This window comes from Corvus cornix, chromosome 17 (assembly GCF_000738735.6).
Source record: "Corvus cornix cornix isolate S_Up_H32 chromosome 17, ASM73873v5, whole genome shotgun sequence".
NCBI lineage: Eukaryota > Metazoa > Chordata > Aves > Passeriformes > Corvidae > Corvus > Corvus cornix.
The window spans coordinates 10,139,331-10,160,522 of record NC_046346.1 but is presented as its reverse complement, the minus strand read 5'-3'; the positions used below and the strand labels follow the sequence as shown (position 1 = coordinate 10,160,522).

The 21,192-nt window shown below is 49.7% G+C and overlaps 1 protein-coding gene across 6 annotated transcripts in view; it reads right to left on the bottom strand.

Annotated features, from left to right (window-relative positions):
- ZNF618 (zinc finger protein 618) overlaps positions 1 to 21,192 on the bottom strand; it is a 132,396-nt gene that overhangs the window by 76,622 nt on the left and 34,582 nt on the right. For all 6 annotated transcript variants that reach the window (XM_039561822.1, XM_039561823.1, XM_039561824.1 and 3 more), the window contains exon 2: positions 3,423 to 3,466. In XM_039561822.1, coding sequence (XP_039417756.1) covers positions 3,423 to 3,466 — 44 coding nt within the window. The remainder of the gene's footprint in view (positions 1 to 3,422; positions 3,467 to 21,192) is intronic.

Below are 21,192 nucleotides of genomic sequence, written 5' to 3'. Positions count from 1 at the left end.
GACCTGGTGAGCTGGAAGAGGAGCCTGAAGAAGAGCTGGTGCTATCCCATAGCAGACCCTCCCTTGGGTGACAGGAGGTGCTGGGGAGTACATTTCCACAGAGGACAGAGCAAGGAATGTGAGGAGGAGAGGGGAAGGAGAGGGAGGCTGGAGAAAGGTGAACTGAGAAGGAGCGAAGTGGGTGCAACCACTTCTCCACAGCTTCTCCTCCCAGGGCTCCCCAGGGAATGGGCACAGCCCCGAGGCTGCCAGAGCTCCAGGAGCGTTTGGACAGCGCTGCCAGGGATGCCCAGGGTGGGGCTGTTGGGGGGTCTGTGCAGGGCCAGGGGTGGGACTGGATGGTCCTAGTGGGTCCTTTCCAGCTCAGGGGATTCTGTGATTCCATGAAAGTCTCATCTTCCGTGGCACAGACCGAAACACTCAGATCCCTGAGGCAGCACAGCTTGGTCTGGAATACCCGGGAAAACCGCACCGTGTCAGAGCTGGGAAACCTCCAGGCCCAGCCCAGAGCACCCCTGGGAACTCCTGCTCTGCTCCCACCCAGGCCAGCACCCAGAGCCCTCCTGCTGGACCTGCACCTCCCCGAGCCCCTTCTGGGAGTTGCAGCCCAATGCTGTTAAGGCTGCACTCAACGAGAGCCCTCCCTGCCCGGCCAGCAGCCCCTGGCCCCGAAGGCCTGGATTCCCCCGTTGTGGGAGCAGAGCTTTTCCACAGCTACATCTGTGCTGCGAGCGGGCTCCTGGCTGGTGACAGCCCTGGTGCAGACGGGGCTGAGCTTCCAGCTGGCTCCGTTCCCTCCGCAAACAGATGCAGCTCCTATATCAGGGGCTGATTTATTCAGCAGGAGTCTCGCACATTAAGTGTAGTTAAGTCTGAAAACAAATCTAATGACTTTAAAATAAATAGCCAACAGAGGACTTGAAACTGAAATTCCTACTTCCTCTGACACCCGCCATATAAACAATAATAATTATATAAAACCGTGTCTAACACATGACTACACAAGGCTCTGGTGACCAAGAAAAGCACACGCTGCTTGTCAGACATAATTGCACATTTGGTTTTTCAATTATTTCTTGTCAGGATCCAGAGCCCACCATCTGAATGCTGACATTAATTATTGGGAAGTAGTTAGTGCTCCAATAGTCTTATGGAGACTCCCAGTGCTCACCCCAAGGTCCACAGCTCCCAGTGCTACTCGCACAGTGCCCTCCTGTCCCACCAACCCTCTGGGACTGGCACCCTCACACCACACAGGGACACCCAGCCTGGACCACCATGTGCAGAAGGGGCTTCAGAAGAAGCTTCAAGCAAGTCTCCAGTGGACATCAGCAAGGAACTGATCCCTGCCAGGTGCTCGCCCACAGGATGGGGTCACACCATGTCCAGCACTGTGGCCCCCAACACAAGTCATGGACCTGTTGGAATGAGTCCAGAGGAGGCCACAGAGCTGCTCCAAGAGCTGGAGCCTCTCTGCCATGGAGCCAGGCTGGGAGAGCTGGGGATGCTCACCTGGAGAGGAGAAAGCTCCAGGGAGAGCTCACAGCACCTTCCAGGGCCTAAAGGGGCTCCAGGAGAGCTGGAGAGGGACTGGGGACAAGGCATGGAGGGACAGGACACAGGGAATGGCTTCCCACTGCCAGAGGGCAGGGCTGGATGGGAGATTGGGAAGGAATTGTTCCCTGGGAGGGTGGGCAGGCCCTGGCACAGGGTGCCCAGAGCAGCTGGGGCTGCCCCTGGATCCCTGGCAGTGCCCAAGGCCAGGCTGGACATTGGGGCTTGGAGCAGCCTGGGACAGTGGGAGGTGTCCCTGCCCATGGCAGGGGTGGGACTGGATGATCTCTAAGAACCCTCCCAACCCAAGGCAGTGTGTGATCCTGTGAACCCTGGAGCCCTTGTCACCCCCTGGCACCGTGCTCCAGCTGAGTCCCCTCCCAGCCCCTCAGAGCACCCAGCTCTTGGCATCTCCCATCACGTCGCTGCCCATCATGCAGGAAAACATCCTGCCTTTTATTGGCTTTTAATTTGCTGCTTTTTAATTTTGTTGACTGTCTCTTTTTTCCTTGCAAAAGGAAGAAAGAAGCCTCTGATCTACCTTTTCTGGAGTGTTCAAAAACACGCACAGCTTTGTCAGGTTGTCTCTTAGTTGTCATCTTCCCCAAGGCAAGCAGCCATCTCTCTTCTGGCTGCCTTCAAGGAAGGGGGCTTTGCTGTGCTCCCAAGAATTCTCTTCACCTTTTAAAATTTCCCATTACTGAGCACTCACTGAGGGGCAGGAACCACCCAGGAGTTAATGGGGGAGGAGAACAGCAAGGGCTCTCTGCCACCGCAAACTGGCAGCTGCCCACCCTGAACCTTGTTCTTCCAAAGGCAGCACCAGGCCCACGGAGCTGGGGGTGGTGGGATCACAAACCCCTGGGCCTTCAGAGCTTCCATTGTTTGCATGAAACAGAATAAAATCAATTCACTGCAGTAAAAAAATAAAAATAGCATTGACCCAATACCACAGTCATCACCTTAGACCAAGCCTGCTATTGTGAAAAAAAAATTGCAGGAAGGTAAAATCCAGGCAACTTTACTTTGATTATATTATATTAATTGCATTATACTATATTATATTATACTATATTATTTTTGCTTATATTTTTAACTGATACAAATTAATTGTTAAAAGCTTCCTCGATAGTTTGCAATTAGTGAGGGTTTCAAGCAGCAATGACTTTGAGAAACATCCATCTTGTGTCTCCATCCACTGATGACCTCACGGATTCAGTCCGAGCCACATTTCCACCTTCAATCACTGACAGAGCTTTCTTGAAATATCACATTTTGATTCTGTTTTATTATTTTTAAATGGACTTGGCCATTCTCCTTTCTTTGAGCACCTTTTGTTCAGTCAGGTAGATGATAAAGTGGGTTTCATTTCCACTTTTCTACAAGGAAAAAAGCAATGACCAACCTCACACTCCTCTGGATGTACAAAGGAATTGGAAAACAGAGGGAAGTTCTCCCACCCCGCTGGGAGCGCCAGCCCTGCCCTGGGAAGGGCCTTTGCTCACTCCTGGGAGGATGTTCAGCCCCAGGGACACCCCAAAGGTGAGGTGGACACCCCAAAGGTGAGGTGGACACCTCTGTCCTCTCCTCCTGTGTGGGAGCAGAAGGCTCTGCACAGTCCAAGGTCTCCATCCAAGAGCCTCATGCTGGGGGCACTCAGCTGGAACACCCCACACCATGTGCAAACAGCTTCTGCTTTCAGCCCCCGAGGACAGGACGAGGTCAGACTCCTCCATCCATCTTTCCAGCTAAATCCCAAAAGGGCTGCATGGACGCTGGGCCCTGACAGCTCCCACCCATCCCTCCTGTGCAGCCACCCTTGGCCACCCTTGGCCACCCCGTCCCACGCGGCGCAACCCCAGCCCTACCTGCTGGAAGAGCTCCTCCGCCCGCTGCTGTTGCTCTCGTCGGCCTAAGAGACCAAAACAAAAACGCTGTTTAGGTTCAGAAAGACGAGGGTGCTCTGCAGCCCTGCCTGCCCCAGCTGCACCCACGGGCTCCTGTGGGGCTCTGAACCCCAGGGCTGGGGCAGGCTTTGAGCCCCAGCCCCACCACGGGGGCTCTTCCCGAGCCGATCCCCTCTGGTCGCTCTTGTGCAACCCAAGTCTCCAGCCATGATCCCTCAGATGCAAAACCACGCGACTGGCAGGTGGGAAATGAGGAATGGCCAAATTCCAGGAGGTGTCCAAGCGGGAATGGCCCCGCTCCGGGCTGGAGGGCAAGCCCAGTACCTCCCCTCATTAGCCCCATGCCCTAATTAGCCCCTCCAGGCCCCGGGAGGGCTGAGCAGGGAGGGCCCAGCGTCTCCTGTCGCCTCCTTCCCCGGCTCGCTGATGAGAGCCTTCCTTGGAAAGACAATATTATTCCAATCCCAGAAATTTTATTTCTGAATTTGTGCAAATACAAGTTAAAAGATATTAGCTGCATTTCACATTTTGTGCAAATGGCAGAAACAGGCAATTCATGTGCAGCAGGATGGGGGCCAGCCAACGATTTCGATAAAATAAACCCTTTTTTAATTTAAATGCTAATGCACTGAATTAAAATTTAATAACTGAGGAAATTGAAAAGCCGAGCAGGAATATTGGAAATAAATCCAAGCAGAAACAGCTGAAATTAAAAATTCTAGAGAGTGGGAGGATAGCAGCTAAGCTGTCTTATATGATTACATTTTTTTTATATTTTTTTTTTTTTCAGAACGAAGGGGGGAAGGAAAAAAATCCTATCTTTGGCTGGCTGTAGGGCAGTAAATCGAGAGTGCTGTGATTTATTGCTCAATTTTCCTGAGGGAAAAAGGCTTTCTTTCATGCTGAAATATTTCATAAATTTCAAGCCAGCATAAATTCTTAATTTAAAAGTTATGGAGGTCACATTTAGTGCACTGGTGCAATTCTGAAATCTTAAAGGAATAGCAACCAAAAAAAAATTGCAATTTGATTTTATTTTTTTTAATTCTTCATGTAAAATTTTCTTCAAAGGGATTCTCCAAGTTACACAAAGCAGAAACACAACCTGGCTTCTGACGGGATATGAAATCCACTGGAAATGAAGAGATAAAAATCTAATTCAATTACAAAAAAGTATTTTTTTATTACGATGATGATGATTATTATTATTATTGTGAGCCACTTGAGGAATTTCTGTTAAAAAATTTCTTTCCATTGCCTGGGAAAAGCCAGAAGGGAGGAGCTGAGGATGTAATTGCTTCTGTTAGATCTCCAATCTTTTGTGAGCACTGATATGTTCATTTGTTATACAGCTGTTCAGCTACAGAAAGGATGTCAGAGCACCCATAATTCAAAGCAATCAATCAAAAATTAATGATTTGTCATGCTTACACAATGGAAAAAAAAAAGCAAAAAAAAAAAAAAAAAGCTTTATGGGTTCCTGCAACTGGTAGATTGCTCAAACCTTCGGGGCATTTTCTAGAAGATTAGATCTGTGTGTACAAAAAAAAGGGAAAAAAGAGATTTAATATAGAGCCAGGGCAGAAACCCTGTGGGGTGCTGGGGGTCGCTGAGGCCCGAAATGCCCCAGAGATGGGAACCTGACAATTCCTGTCTGTTCAAAGAGTTTTGTGCACAACCCAAACCCAAGCTCACACAACCCAAGAGCCACACCTTGGACCGCAAGGACCATGTGCAGGCTCCTGCCAGGAGAATTCCACAGGAAAACTGCCTGCTGAATCAGAGAACCATGGAATATCCTGAGCTGGAAGGATATTCTGACCCACAAGGATGATGGAATCCAGCCCCTGGCGCTGCACAGACACTCCAACAATCCCTAGTGCTGGGGAGTTTCCTTATTTTGAAAGAAAAAATGAGGAAAAAATGAGGAAGAGCTCTCATCTCGATGGTTCCACACAGCCAAGGTGCTCTTGGAGATGATCCATTAGACAAAACCACCAAGCTCAGCCTGAATGAGATCAGATCAAGCTGCCTTAAAGGTTTCTGGATGCTGAAATAAACAAATCCACAGAATCCCAGACTGGTCTGGGTTGGAAGGGATCTTAAAGCCCATCCAGTGCCACCCCCTGCCATGGGCAGGGACACCTCCCACTGTCCCAGGCTGCTCCAAGCCCCAATGTCCAGCCTGGCCTTGGGCACTGCCAGGGATCCAGGGGCAGCCCCAGCTGCTCTGGGCACCCTGTGCCAGGGCCTGCCCACCCTCCCAGGGAACAATTCCTTCCCAATCTCCCATCCAGCCCTGCCCTCTGGCACTGGGAAGCCATTCCCTGTGTCCTGGCCCTCTGTGTCCTTGTCCCCAGTCCCTCTGCAGCTCTCCTGGAGCCGCTTTAGGCCCTGCAAGGGGCTCTGAGCTCTCCCTGGAGCCTTCTCCTCTCCAGGTGAGCATCCCCAGCTCTCAGCCTGTTCATTCAAAAATAAAATCCATTTAAGAGAAAACTTTCCATCTAAATTCTAAAAAGTGGCATTTGAGGACTGAAATACCACGAGGAAGTCGAAGGGGTGAAAGGCTGGAGATCATCATTTAACCACAATGTGCCAAAATGGCTCAGAGCAGCTCCCAACAAAGTAACATCTTTGGGGAGGGGGAAACCTCCAGTGCTCCCATTTGGAATCCCCTGCACTCCCATCTACCCAAATAATTTATTTTGGTGATTTCCTAATTTCTAATTGGAAAAGGAGAGGAGCAGAATTTGCATTTGCTGACAAGCTGGGAGGCCGGGTGTGGGGTGCTGGAACAGGCTGGAGAATGTCACACAATCTGCCCCATAAAATCATTTACATTTCAAACTATGATTCCCTAAAGTTGCTTTTCTGCATATTGGGTGCATTTAGGGTAGTTTTGTTTAACTAATGCTAATAAATATCCTTTAAATGAAAATGCACACAAGCAGAATGTGGTTTCCGGCCATATGCTCCTCGACTTGAGTTGTAAGCAAGAAGTAAATCATGTGATAAATAAGAAATGTATCAGTCAACATCTCCTAACAGGGTAATGTGTCAAAAAATAGGAGTCCAAGCAGATGTAGAACTGACCTGAGAAATCCATGTTTATCAAGAGGGTTACACTGCATTGGGAAAAAAACCCCAACATTTTAACAGTTACAGCAAAACAAAAAAATAACTAAAAGCAATAAAAATGTGAGATGAGATTTCAGACGATTTAAGCAAGGGCTTTCTGCCTGATCACTTAAATTATGATTTGAAACAATTATTCAAATCGCTTGGATTTGCATCCACGGATGCCCCGCTGGGATCAGCTCCCATGGATGGGATGGGGGCACTGGGACCCCCAAAGCACTGCCACAGCCCTCCGCAGGGGGAAAAGGGGTTAAATCCATTCCTTGATTTGCTCATGCACAGTCACCCCCTGTGATCTGCCTCTGAACCCCATCCCAAAGGGAGAGGGCCCTAATTCTGCCGGGGGGGTGCAGGAGGAGCAGATCCCGCTCGCCCCAGCCCCTCTCCCACAGCACCTTCCCCCTCCAGAGGTAAAAGGGCTGAGTTGTTTGTTTACCTGAGGGGAAAAAAAGGAAAAGAACCCCAGCCCCCCACCCTACTCCCCCCAAACACCTCCCCAGAGACAGCAGAATAATTTTTGTCCAAACACAAACCACACGTTCGGTTTCAGAAGGAGCCAGCAGCACCCAGCATGGAAAATTTCACCCCAAATAATTAAAATTTGGCAAAGGGAGAAGCAACTGAAAACAGGTCTGACACAGGAATGTGCCATAAAAACAACTGCAGGCCTGCTACCTGCACTGTCTGGGGTTATTAACTTCAGAGCCACAGAAAATGCAGGAAGTGCTTTTTTTTTTTTTTCCTTTTTTCTTTTCTTTAAACAAAGGGCAAGACACTGGCAGTTTCCTATTTAATTTTTATTAACTAGGAGGGGGAAAACAGCAGAGCAGCTCCACATCACACCAAAACATCTGCAGAGCACAAGGACCCATAAATGTGCCCGTGCCCCTTTTTAATTTGGGTTTTTGCTTCCTCCTGCCAGCACGGCGGATACTGAGGAACCCCAAGGCCTGCATTTCGGGGGCACCGCAGTGCCCCGAGTCAGCCCCGTGTTGTCCCCGTCACTCTCCAGGCTCAGCACCATCCCCTGAAGGGGATAAAGAGAAGGAAGCAATGCAGAGCCCACGGGCGATCCGAGCAGAGCTGCGCTCCCCAGAACCACGGAATCACTGAGGTTGGGAAAGCCCTCTGAGATCATCGAGTCCAACCTTCCCCCAGCACTGCCAAGGCCACCACTGACCCCTGTCCCCAAGTGCCACATCCACACGGGAACATTTCCAGGGATGGTGATTCCACCCCTGCCCTGGGCAGCTGTGCCAATGCCTGACCACCCTTTTCATGAAGAAATTTGTCCTAATATCCAACCCACACCTTCCCTCGCACAACTTGAGGCCGTTTCCTCTGGTTCCCAGAGCCAGGGCACCCCCTGCATGAAGGACAAAGATCTCCAGTGCTTTAGGCTGTTGTGGCTCATCCCCTCCTCATCCTCTGCCTATCCACCAGGGCAGCCTCCAAAAGGGATGAATTCTCCACTCGGAACGAGTCACTTCCTGGGCCGGAGGAATGCGCTGCCAATTTCCTCAGCTGCAGCTTCCCCTCAAGAAACAACCAAAATAATAATAATAAAAATATTTTCAAGGAGGAAATGGAAGCTCACCATGACGCCCCCGGCCTGGGCGGGTGCTGAGCCCCAGGAAACGGCACAATCCTGCCCCGAAGGACCCAGGTGTCCCTGTCACCCATTCCCAGCTCCCACACTCCAGGCAGTCCCAGACAGGTTTAAGGCCTGTGAGCAGTTGCCTCTGAGTCAAGGCAATATTCATATGAGTAATTTTATGAACTTGCTGAAAGTACTGGCAGAATTTGTGCTTTGAATTTCAATTTTTCTCCCCTGGCAGCCCAGGGAGATTCAAGCAGCACGTGCCAGAGAAGTAACCGAAGAACAGGAACATTAAATAAATTTTAACCTAAAACTACAAATGTTCAAACCCATATTAAAAAGCTTCAACCTCGTGTATTTTTGTTTTTCCCTGAAACAGTCATGAAATTAAAATTATGAATAAATCAATGCAGCAAATTGGTCTGGATTTAAAGAGTTACTCCTTGATTATAAGCAACTGAAAAGTAATCAAAATATTTTTTCCATCTCCTGTTGCTCAGTGCTCTCCTTACTCTGTTCTTTATGAGAAAAATAATCAAATTGAGGGTGAAGAGGAGAAAAGGCATTACTGATTACTCTGAACTCTCATATTATAAAAGCTGGAAAATAAGAGTGACCGGGCAAAACAACAGAATTATGTGCATGGAGCAGTTGTTTACAGATGGTATGAGTTTCCCAGCAAAAGAAACAGCTGGAAATATTTTTAAAGAATAAATGTATATGGAATGAAACCTTGGGGGGGAGGAAGGTACTGTTACTTTTTACTTGGGGGGAGAAAAAAGGGGCAAAGGAGCCCTGCGATAGCATTTCAGAAATCCACCCGTGTTTCCAGGCTTCCAATTTCGCAGGAAACTCTGAGGAAATCAATTTTTTAAAAAATCCTATTACAGGCACTTTTCCAAGTTGATAAAACAAACATCTCTAACAAGCTACGAGTGCACATGGGGAAAAAAAAATTAAAATAGGAGTTATTTATCCAGGGAATCCCAGTGGTGTTCAACACGTTCTGTTTGGGAGTTCGGCACCTCCTGCCTCTGCCTGGAACATCTGACGGGGCTGTGACGGCCCCACTGCACGCAGGGACTGCCAGGAACCTTCCCCCTGAGCAGCTCCAGCCTCTCCCAGCTCCAGGTTGATGGGATGGGTGGGAAAGACCTGGAGGTTGGGTTTTGGGGGAGCCACATCCCGAGCGGAGCGGGCTGGGAGCACAGGCCCAGGCTCTGGTGTCCTGGGCTCATCCAAGCAACCTGGGCAAGGCAGGGATTCTCCTCTTTCATTCCACCTGCTGAGACCCCACCTGGAGCACTGTGTGCAGCTCTGGGGTCCCAGCACAGGGAAGTCCTGGAGCTGCTGCAGCCAGTCCAGGGGAGGGCACAGAGCTGCTCCAAGAGCTGGAGCCTCTGCTCTGGAGCCAGGCTGGGAGAGCTGGGCGTGCTCACCTGGAGAAGAGACAATGCCAGACGGATCTTAAGAGACCTTTCCAGGGCCTAAAGGGGCTCCAGGAGAGCTGCAGAGGGACTGGGGACAAGGACACAGAGGGACAGGACACAGGGAATGGCTTCCCAGTGCCAGAGGGCAGGGCTGGATGGGAGATTGGGAAGGAATTGTTCCCTGGGAGGGTGGGCTGGCCCTGGCACAGGGTGCCCAGAGCAGCTGGGGCTGCCCCTGGATCCCTGGCAGTGCCCAAGGCCAGGCTGGACATTGGGGCTTGGAGCAGCCTGGGACAGTGGGAGATGGCCCTGCAGGAGGTTGGAAGATGCTGATGCTGAAGCACTTCTTGGGAAGCAGCTTGGATAAGGCAGAACCTTTGCTCTTCAAAGCTGCAGAGGCTGTGGAGTGTCCCCCAGGGAGCTGCTCCAGCTCACAGCTCAGGATTTGGGTGTCACTGGGAGTCATGGGATCCCTGGGCAGAATTGTACATTTTGGGGTTGGTTTTATCTCATTTTTGAGAAATTTTGAAGAATGCTTTGGGTCCCTCCATAACAAAGAGCACTGCAGAGATGTGACGTGCTGCAAGTGTTCAGCTTCAATCTGAGATCAGCAATAAAAATTTAAACACTTGAAAAATAGAACTCAAGGCAGAAAATTAGATCTAGAACAGGGGGAAAAAATGCATAATTTGATAAATATTGCGGTGAGATGGGGTAAGAACAGCACCATGAGGAGGTCTGGCCTCAGCCAAGGATCCCCTCCAAGGCTGGCACACAAGATCTCCTCCCAGCGCTCGTGGGAAAGGCTTTGTATTTGCAAAATATAAATTTCATCCTTGTAAAATATAAATTTTATTCTTATTAAAAAAAATCCCATGTAGCATTTATAGACAGGCCGTGAGGTTGAAACTAAAACATTCTCCATTGGGAGGGTAATTGTGGGACTTCACCTTCTCTCCCAGTTTTGTATGACTGGCTTGTTTAAATAGCATGAAACGGTGGTAATTTTACTTTGGAAAGGAAAAAAAAGTCAAACCACAACGGTCTAAAAGTAAGAAAGGGGGAAGGCACACAAAGCTGGGTAATTTCTTCAAACTTAAAAAAGAGCAGTAATTACAGGGGGAAATTCAGAAGGAGTTTAGTCTGCCTGGCTCCCCCAAAAACCAAAAAAATAAGAAAAAAGCAAGGAAAAAATAGTAAAATGAGAAAAAAAAGAGGGAAGGGGAGGAAATGAAGTTGGAGAAAAAGCAGGCTGAAAGGAGAATTCTTAGAAATTCTGCTTGCAAAATAACTCCCATCAGCCAACCACAAGTCCTATAAATATCACCAGATCGACTTCAGCAGATCTAAATCAACAAATAAACAAACAAACCTCCAAGATTTAAAAAAAGTAAAAAAAAAAAAAAAAAAGAAATCTAAATAGAAAAGACCAAAAACCCCAGAAAGGCCAAGCTGGCGTCCCCAAGGGGGGTGGCTTTGCTGGCTTCCCAAGAACGATGGTGGTTTGGAAAGTCAGAGGGAAAACAGCGTTTCCTGGCCCATTGGAGCTGTGAAAGCTGCAGCATCACCTCCCCCTGCCCAGACAACCCAAGCACTGCCCAGGGCAGAGGGAGGGGACCCTCAGCCCTCCCCCAGAGCCCTCAGCCGGGCACGGCGCTGGGAAGAGCAGGACATCACCAGGGACCATCGGCCTGCACTTTCTCACTCCCAAATCTCCATCTTTGAGCAACTGTTTGAGTGAAAGGAATGGTTTTTCAAGCAGTTTGTGGGGGACAAACATCACCAGGACCAACCAGGGTGACCTTCAACTCCCCATCGTTCCTGGAGCTGAAACAAATGAGGGCCCAGAGCTGCAGGGAAATTCTTTCCAGCCCAAAGTGGAGCTACAGCAAGACCATGGCATGGATTGGTGCCATTTCTGCTGCACCACTCACTCAGCAGAGTGTGACACTCATTTTCAAAAACTGGAAGTGACACAGTCCCTGACATTGAAAATTTTCTGATTCATACAGGCAAAATGCATCTGATTTATTTTTTAAAGCAAGAACTGTAAGATGTGCTCAAAATCTAAACGAAGCACTTATAAGCCTCAGATTCTGTTTGACTTGAGCCTGTGCAACCCAAAAAGATATTCCTTATTTCCTGGGCAACAACAAAAATTCAAATCAATCTATTTTTCTTCTGGCTCAGCCTGAAAAGGAATTTTTCAATTTTTCAGAGCTTCAAGAAAACCAAGAATATCAATTATTTGCACAGCCCTGCAGAGTGGACGGATTTGTCTTGGAAAACCTCCAATGTGACACAAAAAAGGTACAAATGTTCTTACAGGATCCTTTTTGGGTTGAATTTTGCAGGCAGCACCATGAGCCCTCTGCCCATCTGAGGGGCCAGCAGCTGCTGCAAACCCTGAGGAAGAAAAGCCAGAAAGTGCAGTTGGCTACCCAAAATTCTGGTGCAGCCCAGGGTCATGTGGAAGGATGAGAGAGAAGTCCCCAAGCCCACTATTTACACCCAATTCCCAAGTGGAATCTGGGGTTAGGCAGCACAGGCTGCTGCTGCCAGAGCTGGACAGGGCTGGTTGGGTTTCCAAGTTGAGAAAGGAGCATTGAACCCACGGATTTGTGATCCTTTGGATGAACAAACACCAGACCAAGGGCTGTTTCCTCCTCCAGATGCACCCAGAGAGCCTCTGGACACCAGCCTGCTCCAGGGCCCTGGGGGCACCAACTGCAGGTGATGCTGGGCTGGCAAAAGATAAATCTGTACCACATTCCACAGAATGTGGAATCTTCCATCAGAAAAAAACTGATGCTCACCTGCACTTCTTACAGACCTTTGCACCTTGGGTGCTTTATTTTCCCCAGGACAAGGGGAGATTGTTTTAAACTAAAAGAGTGGTGATTCAGATTAGATATAAGGGAGATGTTTTTTACAATGAGGGTGATAAAACACTGGCACAGGGTGCCCAGAGAAGCTGTGGCTGCCCCTGGATCCCTGGCAGTGCCCAAGGCCAGGTTGGACAGGGCTGGGAGCAGCCTGGGATAGTGGAAGGTGTCCCTGCTCACTTTAGGGGGGTTGGAACGAGATGGGCTTTAAAGGTCCCTTCCCAAACTATTCCATTCTATTCTATTCTATTCCATTCCATTCCATTCCACAAAGGACAGCAGAGTCCAGTTCTCTGGGCCTGTGCTGCACCCTCAGCCTCTCACCAGTTCACCTCAGAACACCAGGCTCCAGCCAAGCACTTGGCTTCCCCAGCAAGATGCCAAAGCAGCTCCTTGGCTCCAGGCTCCGAGGGGCTTCACAAAACTTTGTGCCTCGCAGACAGATTTTTGTGGATGCTGTGTGCTCTGCACAAAACCACAGCAGTTCTCCATCCCCACAGTTTTCCAGCCCCACAGCAGTTTTCCATCCCCACAGCAGTTCTCCATCCCCACAGTTTTCCAGCCCCACAGTAGTTATCCAGCCCCACAGCAGTTCTCCATCCCCACAGCAGTTATCCAGCCCCACAGCAGTTCTCCATCCCCCCAGTTTTCCAGCCCCACAGCAGTTCTCCATCCCCACAGTTTTCCAGCCCCAGAGCCATTTTCCTGCTCGCTGCCACGAGGGCACGGCCACCCTTGGGCTGTGCCTGGGCAGCACAGGAGCCTCCCAGCCCTGGCACAGCCTCACTGCAGTAATTCCCCATCCATGCTCCTTCCCAGCGCTCGCTGTTCCGCTCGCACGCGCGGGAGCAGCAGCGCGCAGCCCCGCGATTGGTCTCTGGTGAGTAATTGCAGAGGTAATAAAAGAGAGAAAAGCCTATCGGGCCGCAGCCACGCAGCCACTGCGCTGCAATATGAAGTGGACACACTCGGGAGTCTCCTGGGATGCCCCGAAATTTGTAGGGTTCAGAAAAAGGCCATTCAGAAGGTAAAACCCCACAGCGCCCGCGAGGCTCTTAAATGTGACCTCCAGGCTTCCCCACAGCCTCTAATGGGCCAACTCTGCGCTCTGCACAAATTATCACGAGTATCAAAAATATCTTTACAACAGAGCTTTTATTTCCATATATTTGAAGCTCCTTTCCCCTTTTGTTTCTTCTCTAAACCGGTTAAAATGAGCATTAAGGGATATAATTATGTTGTTAGCTTAATTGCCTACTTAAAGCAGAATCTACAGGGGTTTAATGCAAGATTTGAAAAGGGGGGGAAAAAGGAAATTGGGATATTAATGGATATAGTTTTTAAAATGAACCTCTTCTGGGGAAAAGTGAGTTTGGGGCATGGGATGGAGCATGAGGGGGGAGGAGGTGGAGCCAGCCCCCATCGATTTCTGTCATAAGGTTTTGTCAAAATGCAAATTGTTGGCCCATTCCTTCTCCAGCAGTCTAATTTTGGAGAATTTGACCTAATTAATCATTAACCACCACACAAAAAAAAAGTACCCCTCCTTCAGTTTGAAACCTTCATGCTATTCCTGGAGTGACACACTTAAGGCCAGGATAGGGGCTGGCATCTGGAACATGCCTGACACTGAAGGACCAGTCCAGCTGGGAGAACTCCTGCTCCCAAATCACCCAGCAGCCAACCAACCATTCCCCAGGCAGAGGAGCACAGGAGGGCAGAAAACATTTGGTGCCCAACCCTTATCCTGGGAGCTGCTGCCTGGAAAAGCCACTGGTGTCCGTATGCTGAGGCCCAGGGATGCTCATCCTCCCTGCGAGCCAGCCCCGTGCCACGGCTCCTGGATTCTGGATTGTTCAGAAACAACGACTTTTATGCCAGAAAACAAGCACAGGGCAAAGCCTGCAGAGCAGACAGGGCAGAGCAGGGCACTTGCAGAGGCTGGAGTGCCAGCCCCATGCTGTCAGTGTTCCCACCACCTCCCTGCTGTTCCCAACGGCACCGCGTGGCTCTGGATGTGGAGAGACTGAAGGCATCAGCCAAAGTCTGTTCAGTGCCCTAAATGCCTCCAATTCCCACAACTTCTCCCATTTTCCCAGAGAGTCCCCGTGGCCGGTGCTGTCTCTGATATCCCAGCAAGTTGAGGTGCCGCTCCTTGAGCACCTTTGCTCTCCTCTACCTGAACCCCAGAGATTTAACCTCAGCAGCACCAGGGCTTGTCAGACCTCGAATTAACTCAATGCCACCTTCCCTTCCCTGGTTCTGCTGCTGTGTAGCAGGTACAGCTCCAACCAGAGCTACATCCCACCCTCGGAACCTCCAGTGTCACTCACAAACTTGGCTTCTGCAGGTTTTTGATGACCTTCCCCTTGCCCAGTGCTCACCACGGAGCTGGGGTGTGCCGTGACATAAAATTTGGGGGAAACCCCCACTCTCACCCCTTTACAAGGTTTCCTGTATGAGCCAGCAAGGGAAAACACAAAAACCCAATAAATACAGGTGGGAAACACTGTTCTGCTCCTGCAGAAATGGAGCACAGCTTCATCCACAGCATTTGCCCAGAGACACCCACGGAGCAAAACCCAGCACCACCAGGGTCCTGTTTCTCCGGGAGGAGAAACAAAATGCTCATCACAAAAGAGATGCTTCCCCCTCAAAACCAGAGCCCTCCCAGGGTCCTCTCCTTTACCTGCCTCCTAAAAGCTGATTTAAATAAAATTTTGAAATCTCCAAGAAAACTTTTTCTGTATTTATTATATTATACAAATATTAACCCAGTGTGCTATTTCAAATATATTATATATAACACAGATAATAGAAATATTGATATTAAATACATATATTTGAAATCTTTAAGAGAACAAGGTCCTAGGATAAGCAGCTGCTTCCCTCCAGCCCTTTGCCAACCCTGCACAGAGACCATTGCTGGGATTTTGGAGGCTGCTGGTGTTTGATGTGTCCACACAAGGGAACATCTCACAATCCCAGATAAATTATTGGTGTACTTGAAAAAAATCAGAGAACAAATGTATTTCAGGGTCTCCTTGGAAACATAGAGGAAATGTGCATTGTTACAAAGTTGGATGTTATTAGCAGGAATATGTATAGCACAAATTAAGGACTTCAGAGGAGAAGCCACCTTGGATCGTTTGATTAATACAGTAAGTACTTCCTATACCAGCATAAGTGGATTTCAAACAACTTGAACTCAACATAATTAGATAGATTAATAAAGCACCAGAATTAAGGCATTAGGTTGAAAGGAAAAACGTGAAAGAATCTGGAAATTAGCAGATAAAGTGAGAGAAAGTAAACAAGGGGAAGTGTCAACCGAGAGCTCATAAATCCCAGGGAGTCTGAGGGACCATGGTCAGCACCACCAGATAATTCCAGGATTAAAAGCCCTTCCTGGAAACAGAACCTTATGCACGGCTCACATTAAAACCACACTGAAAAAATAACACTGCTGCAAAATCAGAAGGTCAGAAACTGCCCAAAAATTTGGGTGGAATGTACCCTGTGTGACATGCCACCAACCTGAGGTGCCACCAGCCTGCCCCTGCTCTGACACACCCCTGAGGTGGTGAACACTCATCACTCCTTCCAGAGGACCCTCAACACTTCCAGCATTCCATCTGATTTAGATAAAAATTAAAATAAGGGGGAAAAGAAATAAAATTTCCAGCAGCCAGACTGACTTGACTGGGCTCCGTCAGGCCCCCAGACTTTTTCCACTTAGAATCAGAATTTTTAGAATATTTTCTAGAAATTATTATTATTTTCTGTTTGTTTCTGGTTGGGTTTTTTCCCCTCCCATATTTGTACTTCCCTTCCTCCCTGGGTTTGGGCAGGGATGCTCTGCTCAGCCCCTCAGCCAACACCTCCTGAGGCTCAGCTGAGCATTCACACCTCAGGTCCTTCCCGAGGTGAATAACTCAGCTGGATCAGGGCATTTTTCCTCAGTGCCACATCCCTGAAATATAAAAAGTTCTCCCAGTTTCCCGTTTGACACCCAGCTGGGGTTTTCCTCCTTCCCTGAAGCAAAGGGCTCAGTGATGGTGCCAGCCCCAAACCCATGGGACATTTAAGCACATTTAGGAGGGAAGGACTTAAACTCACACAGTTCCTAAAGATCAGGAAAATCTTTAGATTAGGAGGTAGAAAATCCCCTCTAAGGGCTCAGAAAAGCCAGGTTCCTCCCCATCCCCATCAATTTTTGGGCTCACCATGGGCAAACCCTCCTTCCCTTCATCAGCCAGGGCAGTGGGAGTTTTTGCTGTGGCTTATCCAAACAAATTTCCCCCTTAGGCAGACACCTGGCTTGGAAAATTTCAGTCCAAACACTTAAAAAAGTTTTGGCAGAGTTAGAAAGAGTCGGAGGCAGGGGCTGGTTGGAGTTGGGCAATCCTCACCAGTGGTGCCACTGCCAGCTCCGCCCCACAGAGGCACAGGCCAAAATGAAAATAAATTTAAAAAACAGTAAAAAAAAATAGGAAAAAAAAATCTGAATGAGTCATTGTTCGTCAGAGGAGAGGAGGAATCAGGATTTTTTGTGTTTGTTTGGGAGGGGGTGGTGCAATGGAGATACTGAAGGAAGAAAGGCTGTTCTGTTTTGCTTTGTTTTACAGGAATATCACAGGAAAACTCTTGTTGGGAGATTAGGTCACGCTATTAATGACGAGCAAAATGGCTGTGAGCTCCTGCCCTGCTCCGGGGCGGGAACGCACCGCGAGGTGAATTATACACAAAAATACAGCGGGGCCTCCCACCACAGGCAGCCCGGGGCCCTCTGCAGCCTCCCCGAGCAGGAACCCAGAGCTGGGGCAGGAACCCAGAGCTGGAACAGGAACCCAGAGCTGGGGCAGGAACCCAGAGCTGGGGCAGGAACCCAGAGCTGGAATAGGAACCCAGAGCTGGAACAGGAACCCAGAGCTGAAACAGGAACCCAGAGCTGGGGCAGGAACCCAGAGGCGGAACAGGAATCCAGAGCTGGGCAGGAACCCAGAGCCGGAACAGGAACCCAGAGCTGGGGCAGGAACCCAGAGCTGGGGAAGGAACCCAGAGCTGGGGAAGGAACCCAGAGCTGGAACGGGAACCCAGAGCTGGAACGGGAACCCAGAGCTGGAACAGGAACCCAAAGCTGGAACAGGAACCCAGAGCTGGGGCGGGAACCCAGAGCTGGGATGGGAACCCAGAGCTGGAACGGGAACCCAGAGTTGGGGCAGGAACCCAGAGCTGGAACGGGAACCCAGAGCTGGAACAGGAACCCAGAGTTGGGGCAGGAACCCAGAGCTGGAACGGGAACCCAGAGCTGGAACAGGAACCCAGAGCTGGAACAGGAACCCAGAGCTGGAACGGGAACCCAGAGTTGGGGCAGGAACGCAGAGCTGGGATGGGAACGCAGAGCTGGGGCAGGAACCCAGAGCTGGAAAATCCCTGAGCACTGGAGCAGGAACCCAGAGCTGGGGCAGGATCCCTGAGCACTGGAGCAGCACCCAGCCCCCAGAGTGGGCACCCAGTGCCAGAGCAGCTCCCAGCACGGGGCCAGACCCCTGAACCCATCTCCAGCCCGGCACACGCAGCCAGAGCCAAACTGAGGCTGCACAGGTGAGTGGTTAACCCCAGCTGAGGTGCTGAGGATGGCACAAACCAACTCCAAATGGGCCTTTACACTGCTGTTCATAGAAATTTTTATCCTTTTTTGATGAAATGAAGAAGAAACAACATCAATGAATCATGGCCATATCCCATGCCTGGTGGCCTTGTGGAGTCACAGCAACTCCCACTCATTTGCTTTTCAAACTGAGCCAGGAAATAAATATAAAGCATCACTAAGCCATGTCCTCCTCAGCACTGGATAGAAAGCAAAGGCTTTGGGGCAATGAGGAAGTTGGGAAGAATTTTAACAAGCAGCCCCAGTCAAACCCACGCCCCAGCAGGCTCCACTCCCAGGCAGCCACCACGCAGGTGCTGCCCAAATCCCATCCCAGGGCCAGCACATTTGAATTTTGGGAAAGCTTTTAATACCTCAAGCTCATAAAGACTTGCACTCAAAAAAAAAAAAAAAAAAGTTAAAGAAAACACTTAGGAACCCTTTTAGGGCTTTTTTGGGTAGCTCCTATTAAAGTTTTAGCAAATACACTAAAATAAGTGACCAGGAGCTTCAGCCCTGGGGAATATCCATGTATTGAGCCACCCACATGCTCAGGGTCCTGCCTGACACCCGAGACAGAAGTGCAGGGCTGCTTGAGGGAGAAATCCTGCTCTGCCTGATGGGAGAGAAGAGGGCCCTGGCCCTGCCCGTGTCCCTGTCCCTACCCATGTCCCCATCCTGGTCCAGGCCAGCTTTGGGGACCCCTGAGCATGCCAAAAGTGGATCTTTTTCCAACAGCCCTTGCCAGCACCACAGGAATGCCAGTGTCACGAATCGTGTCCTTCCTTACGACGAGAGAATTAAACACAAAACATTATCAGTGAGTTTCTTGACCTACACAAGGAGAACTCCCCATAGCAGACAATGCTGTAAAAAAGGCTGTGGAGCCAGCACCACTCACCATTATATTGTGTTAAATTTCCTCTTGCATTGGCACCATAACCTGAATTTTAAAGTGACCTTCCAGCAATTTTCAAAACATTTTGAATCAAAATGGTACCAAAACAGCATCCAAATTTTTTTCCTTTTTTTTTTTTTCCCCAAGAAACATTTCCGTGGCGCATCGTGGGCTTGATTTTGTTTCGGGTTTTTTTGTTTTCAAGGGGAACTAATCCATGGAGCCTCCCTCCCAAGGCAGCAATAGTTAAGCCCGTGCTAATAGAAGTGCAAATCAAGACTGGGCCAAGTAATTGCTTTCCAGGCGGGTGAACGGGTGAACGAGCCGCCGATGGAGCAGCCCATCTGCTGAGAAAACGAGTGCAACAACTGCTCCGATTTTTTTTTTTTTCCAAGCAAAGGTGCAGCAACAAACCCACAAAATAGGTTTTGCTTCCAGCAGCCAGCACCTCCGAGCCATTTTTATAATCCTTGTTTTTCTTAGATTATCCCAGTGTGGTTTTTCCCCCGTTTCCTTTTTGAGCACTATTTAACCAGCACTAAAGTCTGCAATCATTAAACCACGCGACATGGAGCCGGCTGGGCAGCCAGGAACGGCCAGGAGGGGCAGCCAGGCATTGCTGGAATAACTGGGATGTTGGCAAATGATAAAAACAAAAGGGCCTTTGCGGGTGTCACCTGAAGGCACTGCTGGGTGGGTGCCCCAGGGCTTGGGGCCAGCCCAGCAACGCGAAATGTCCTGCATGGGAAGGTGGCTGAGCTGCTCTGGGTCCCCACCTCAGGTCCCTGCACCCTCCAAGAGCATCAAGAGGACATAGATATATAAGAAATAAATAATTATAAGCATCTTTTAGCAACAACCAATTTATTTAATAAATAAAAAAAACATCTGCTTGAAGGCCTGGGCGTCTGAGCTGGGGTTTCTCTCCCTTGCGAGAAGCACATGTGCAAGGAGCAAAGCCCGGCTTTAAATGACATCACAGAATCACCAGGTTGGAAGAGACCTTCAAGGTCACCCAGTCCAACCCATGCCTTAACACCACCTCAACTGAACCATGGCACTGAGTGCCACATCCAATCTCTTTTTAAACACATCCAGGGACAGTGGCTCCACCACCTCCCCGGGCAGATGACTGCAGAACTTTATCACTCTTTCAGTAAAAAACTTTTTCCTAACATCCAACCTAAATCCAACCTAAATTTCCCTTGGTGAAATCCTACCAGTTAAAGCATCCAGGCCTTCCCCTCCATCCACCTGCTGCTGTGCCACCCCAGCTGCCACCACTGGAGGCTCAGCTCTCCAATTTCTCCAATTCCTGTCAGGTTCAGACTCTGTGAGTCTGCACTGAGGACCAGGGCCCACTCTGGTGGATTTGGGAGGAAGGTGGGTCAGACCCAAGGCGCTGGTTCTGCCCAAGTGCTGCTCCCTGTGCTGGGATGAGCCCCAGGACATGGTCCCTCACCCAGGTTCTGCTCCGTGCTCAGTCAGGCATTTACTGAGCCCAGCCAGGAGCAGTCCCAGGCAATCATTAACCAGCACCCACCTGCCTTGCCAAAATCAGGTGAAAGAACAGCCTTAAGGAACCTGCACTGCTCAGCAGCCCAGAGAGGCTCTGATGGAGTGATAAAGGGCCCATTCCCATGGAAAAACCCAAGCACAAACACTGCCTGCTCCTGAGTGTCAAAGATGTGCTGGAGGCACGAGGTGAGCACTGCCACAGCCGACACCCTACCCTGGTGACTGTCCCTGGGCTCACCCGCAGGGACCAGAGCATTCCCCATCCATGGTTTCCTGGGCACCAGCCCAGCTCACAGAGCACCAAGCTGCATCTCCCCTTTTGTTAGGGATTCACTGATCAATTCATCCTGCCTCTGCATTGGCATTTGCAACCCACAGCTCCAGGACTGGAAGGTCAGAAACCCCTTGTCTTTTACTAAAAAAACAATCACGGAATCCCAGAGTGCTTTGGTTTGGAAGGGACATTAAAGATCATCCCATTCCACCCCTGCCATGGGCAGGGACACCTCCCACTGTCCCAGGCTGCTCCAAGCCCCATGTCCAGTCTGGCCTTGGGCACTGCCAGGGATCCAGGGGCAGCCCCAGCTGCTCTGGGCACCCTGTGCCAGG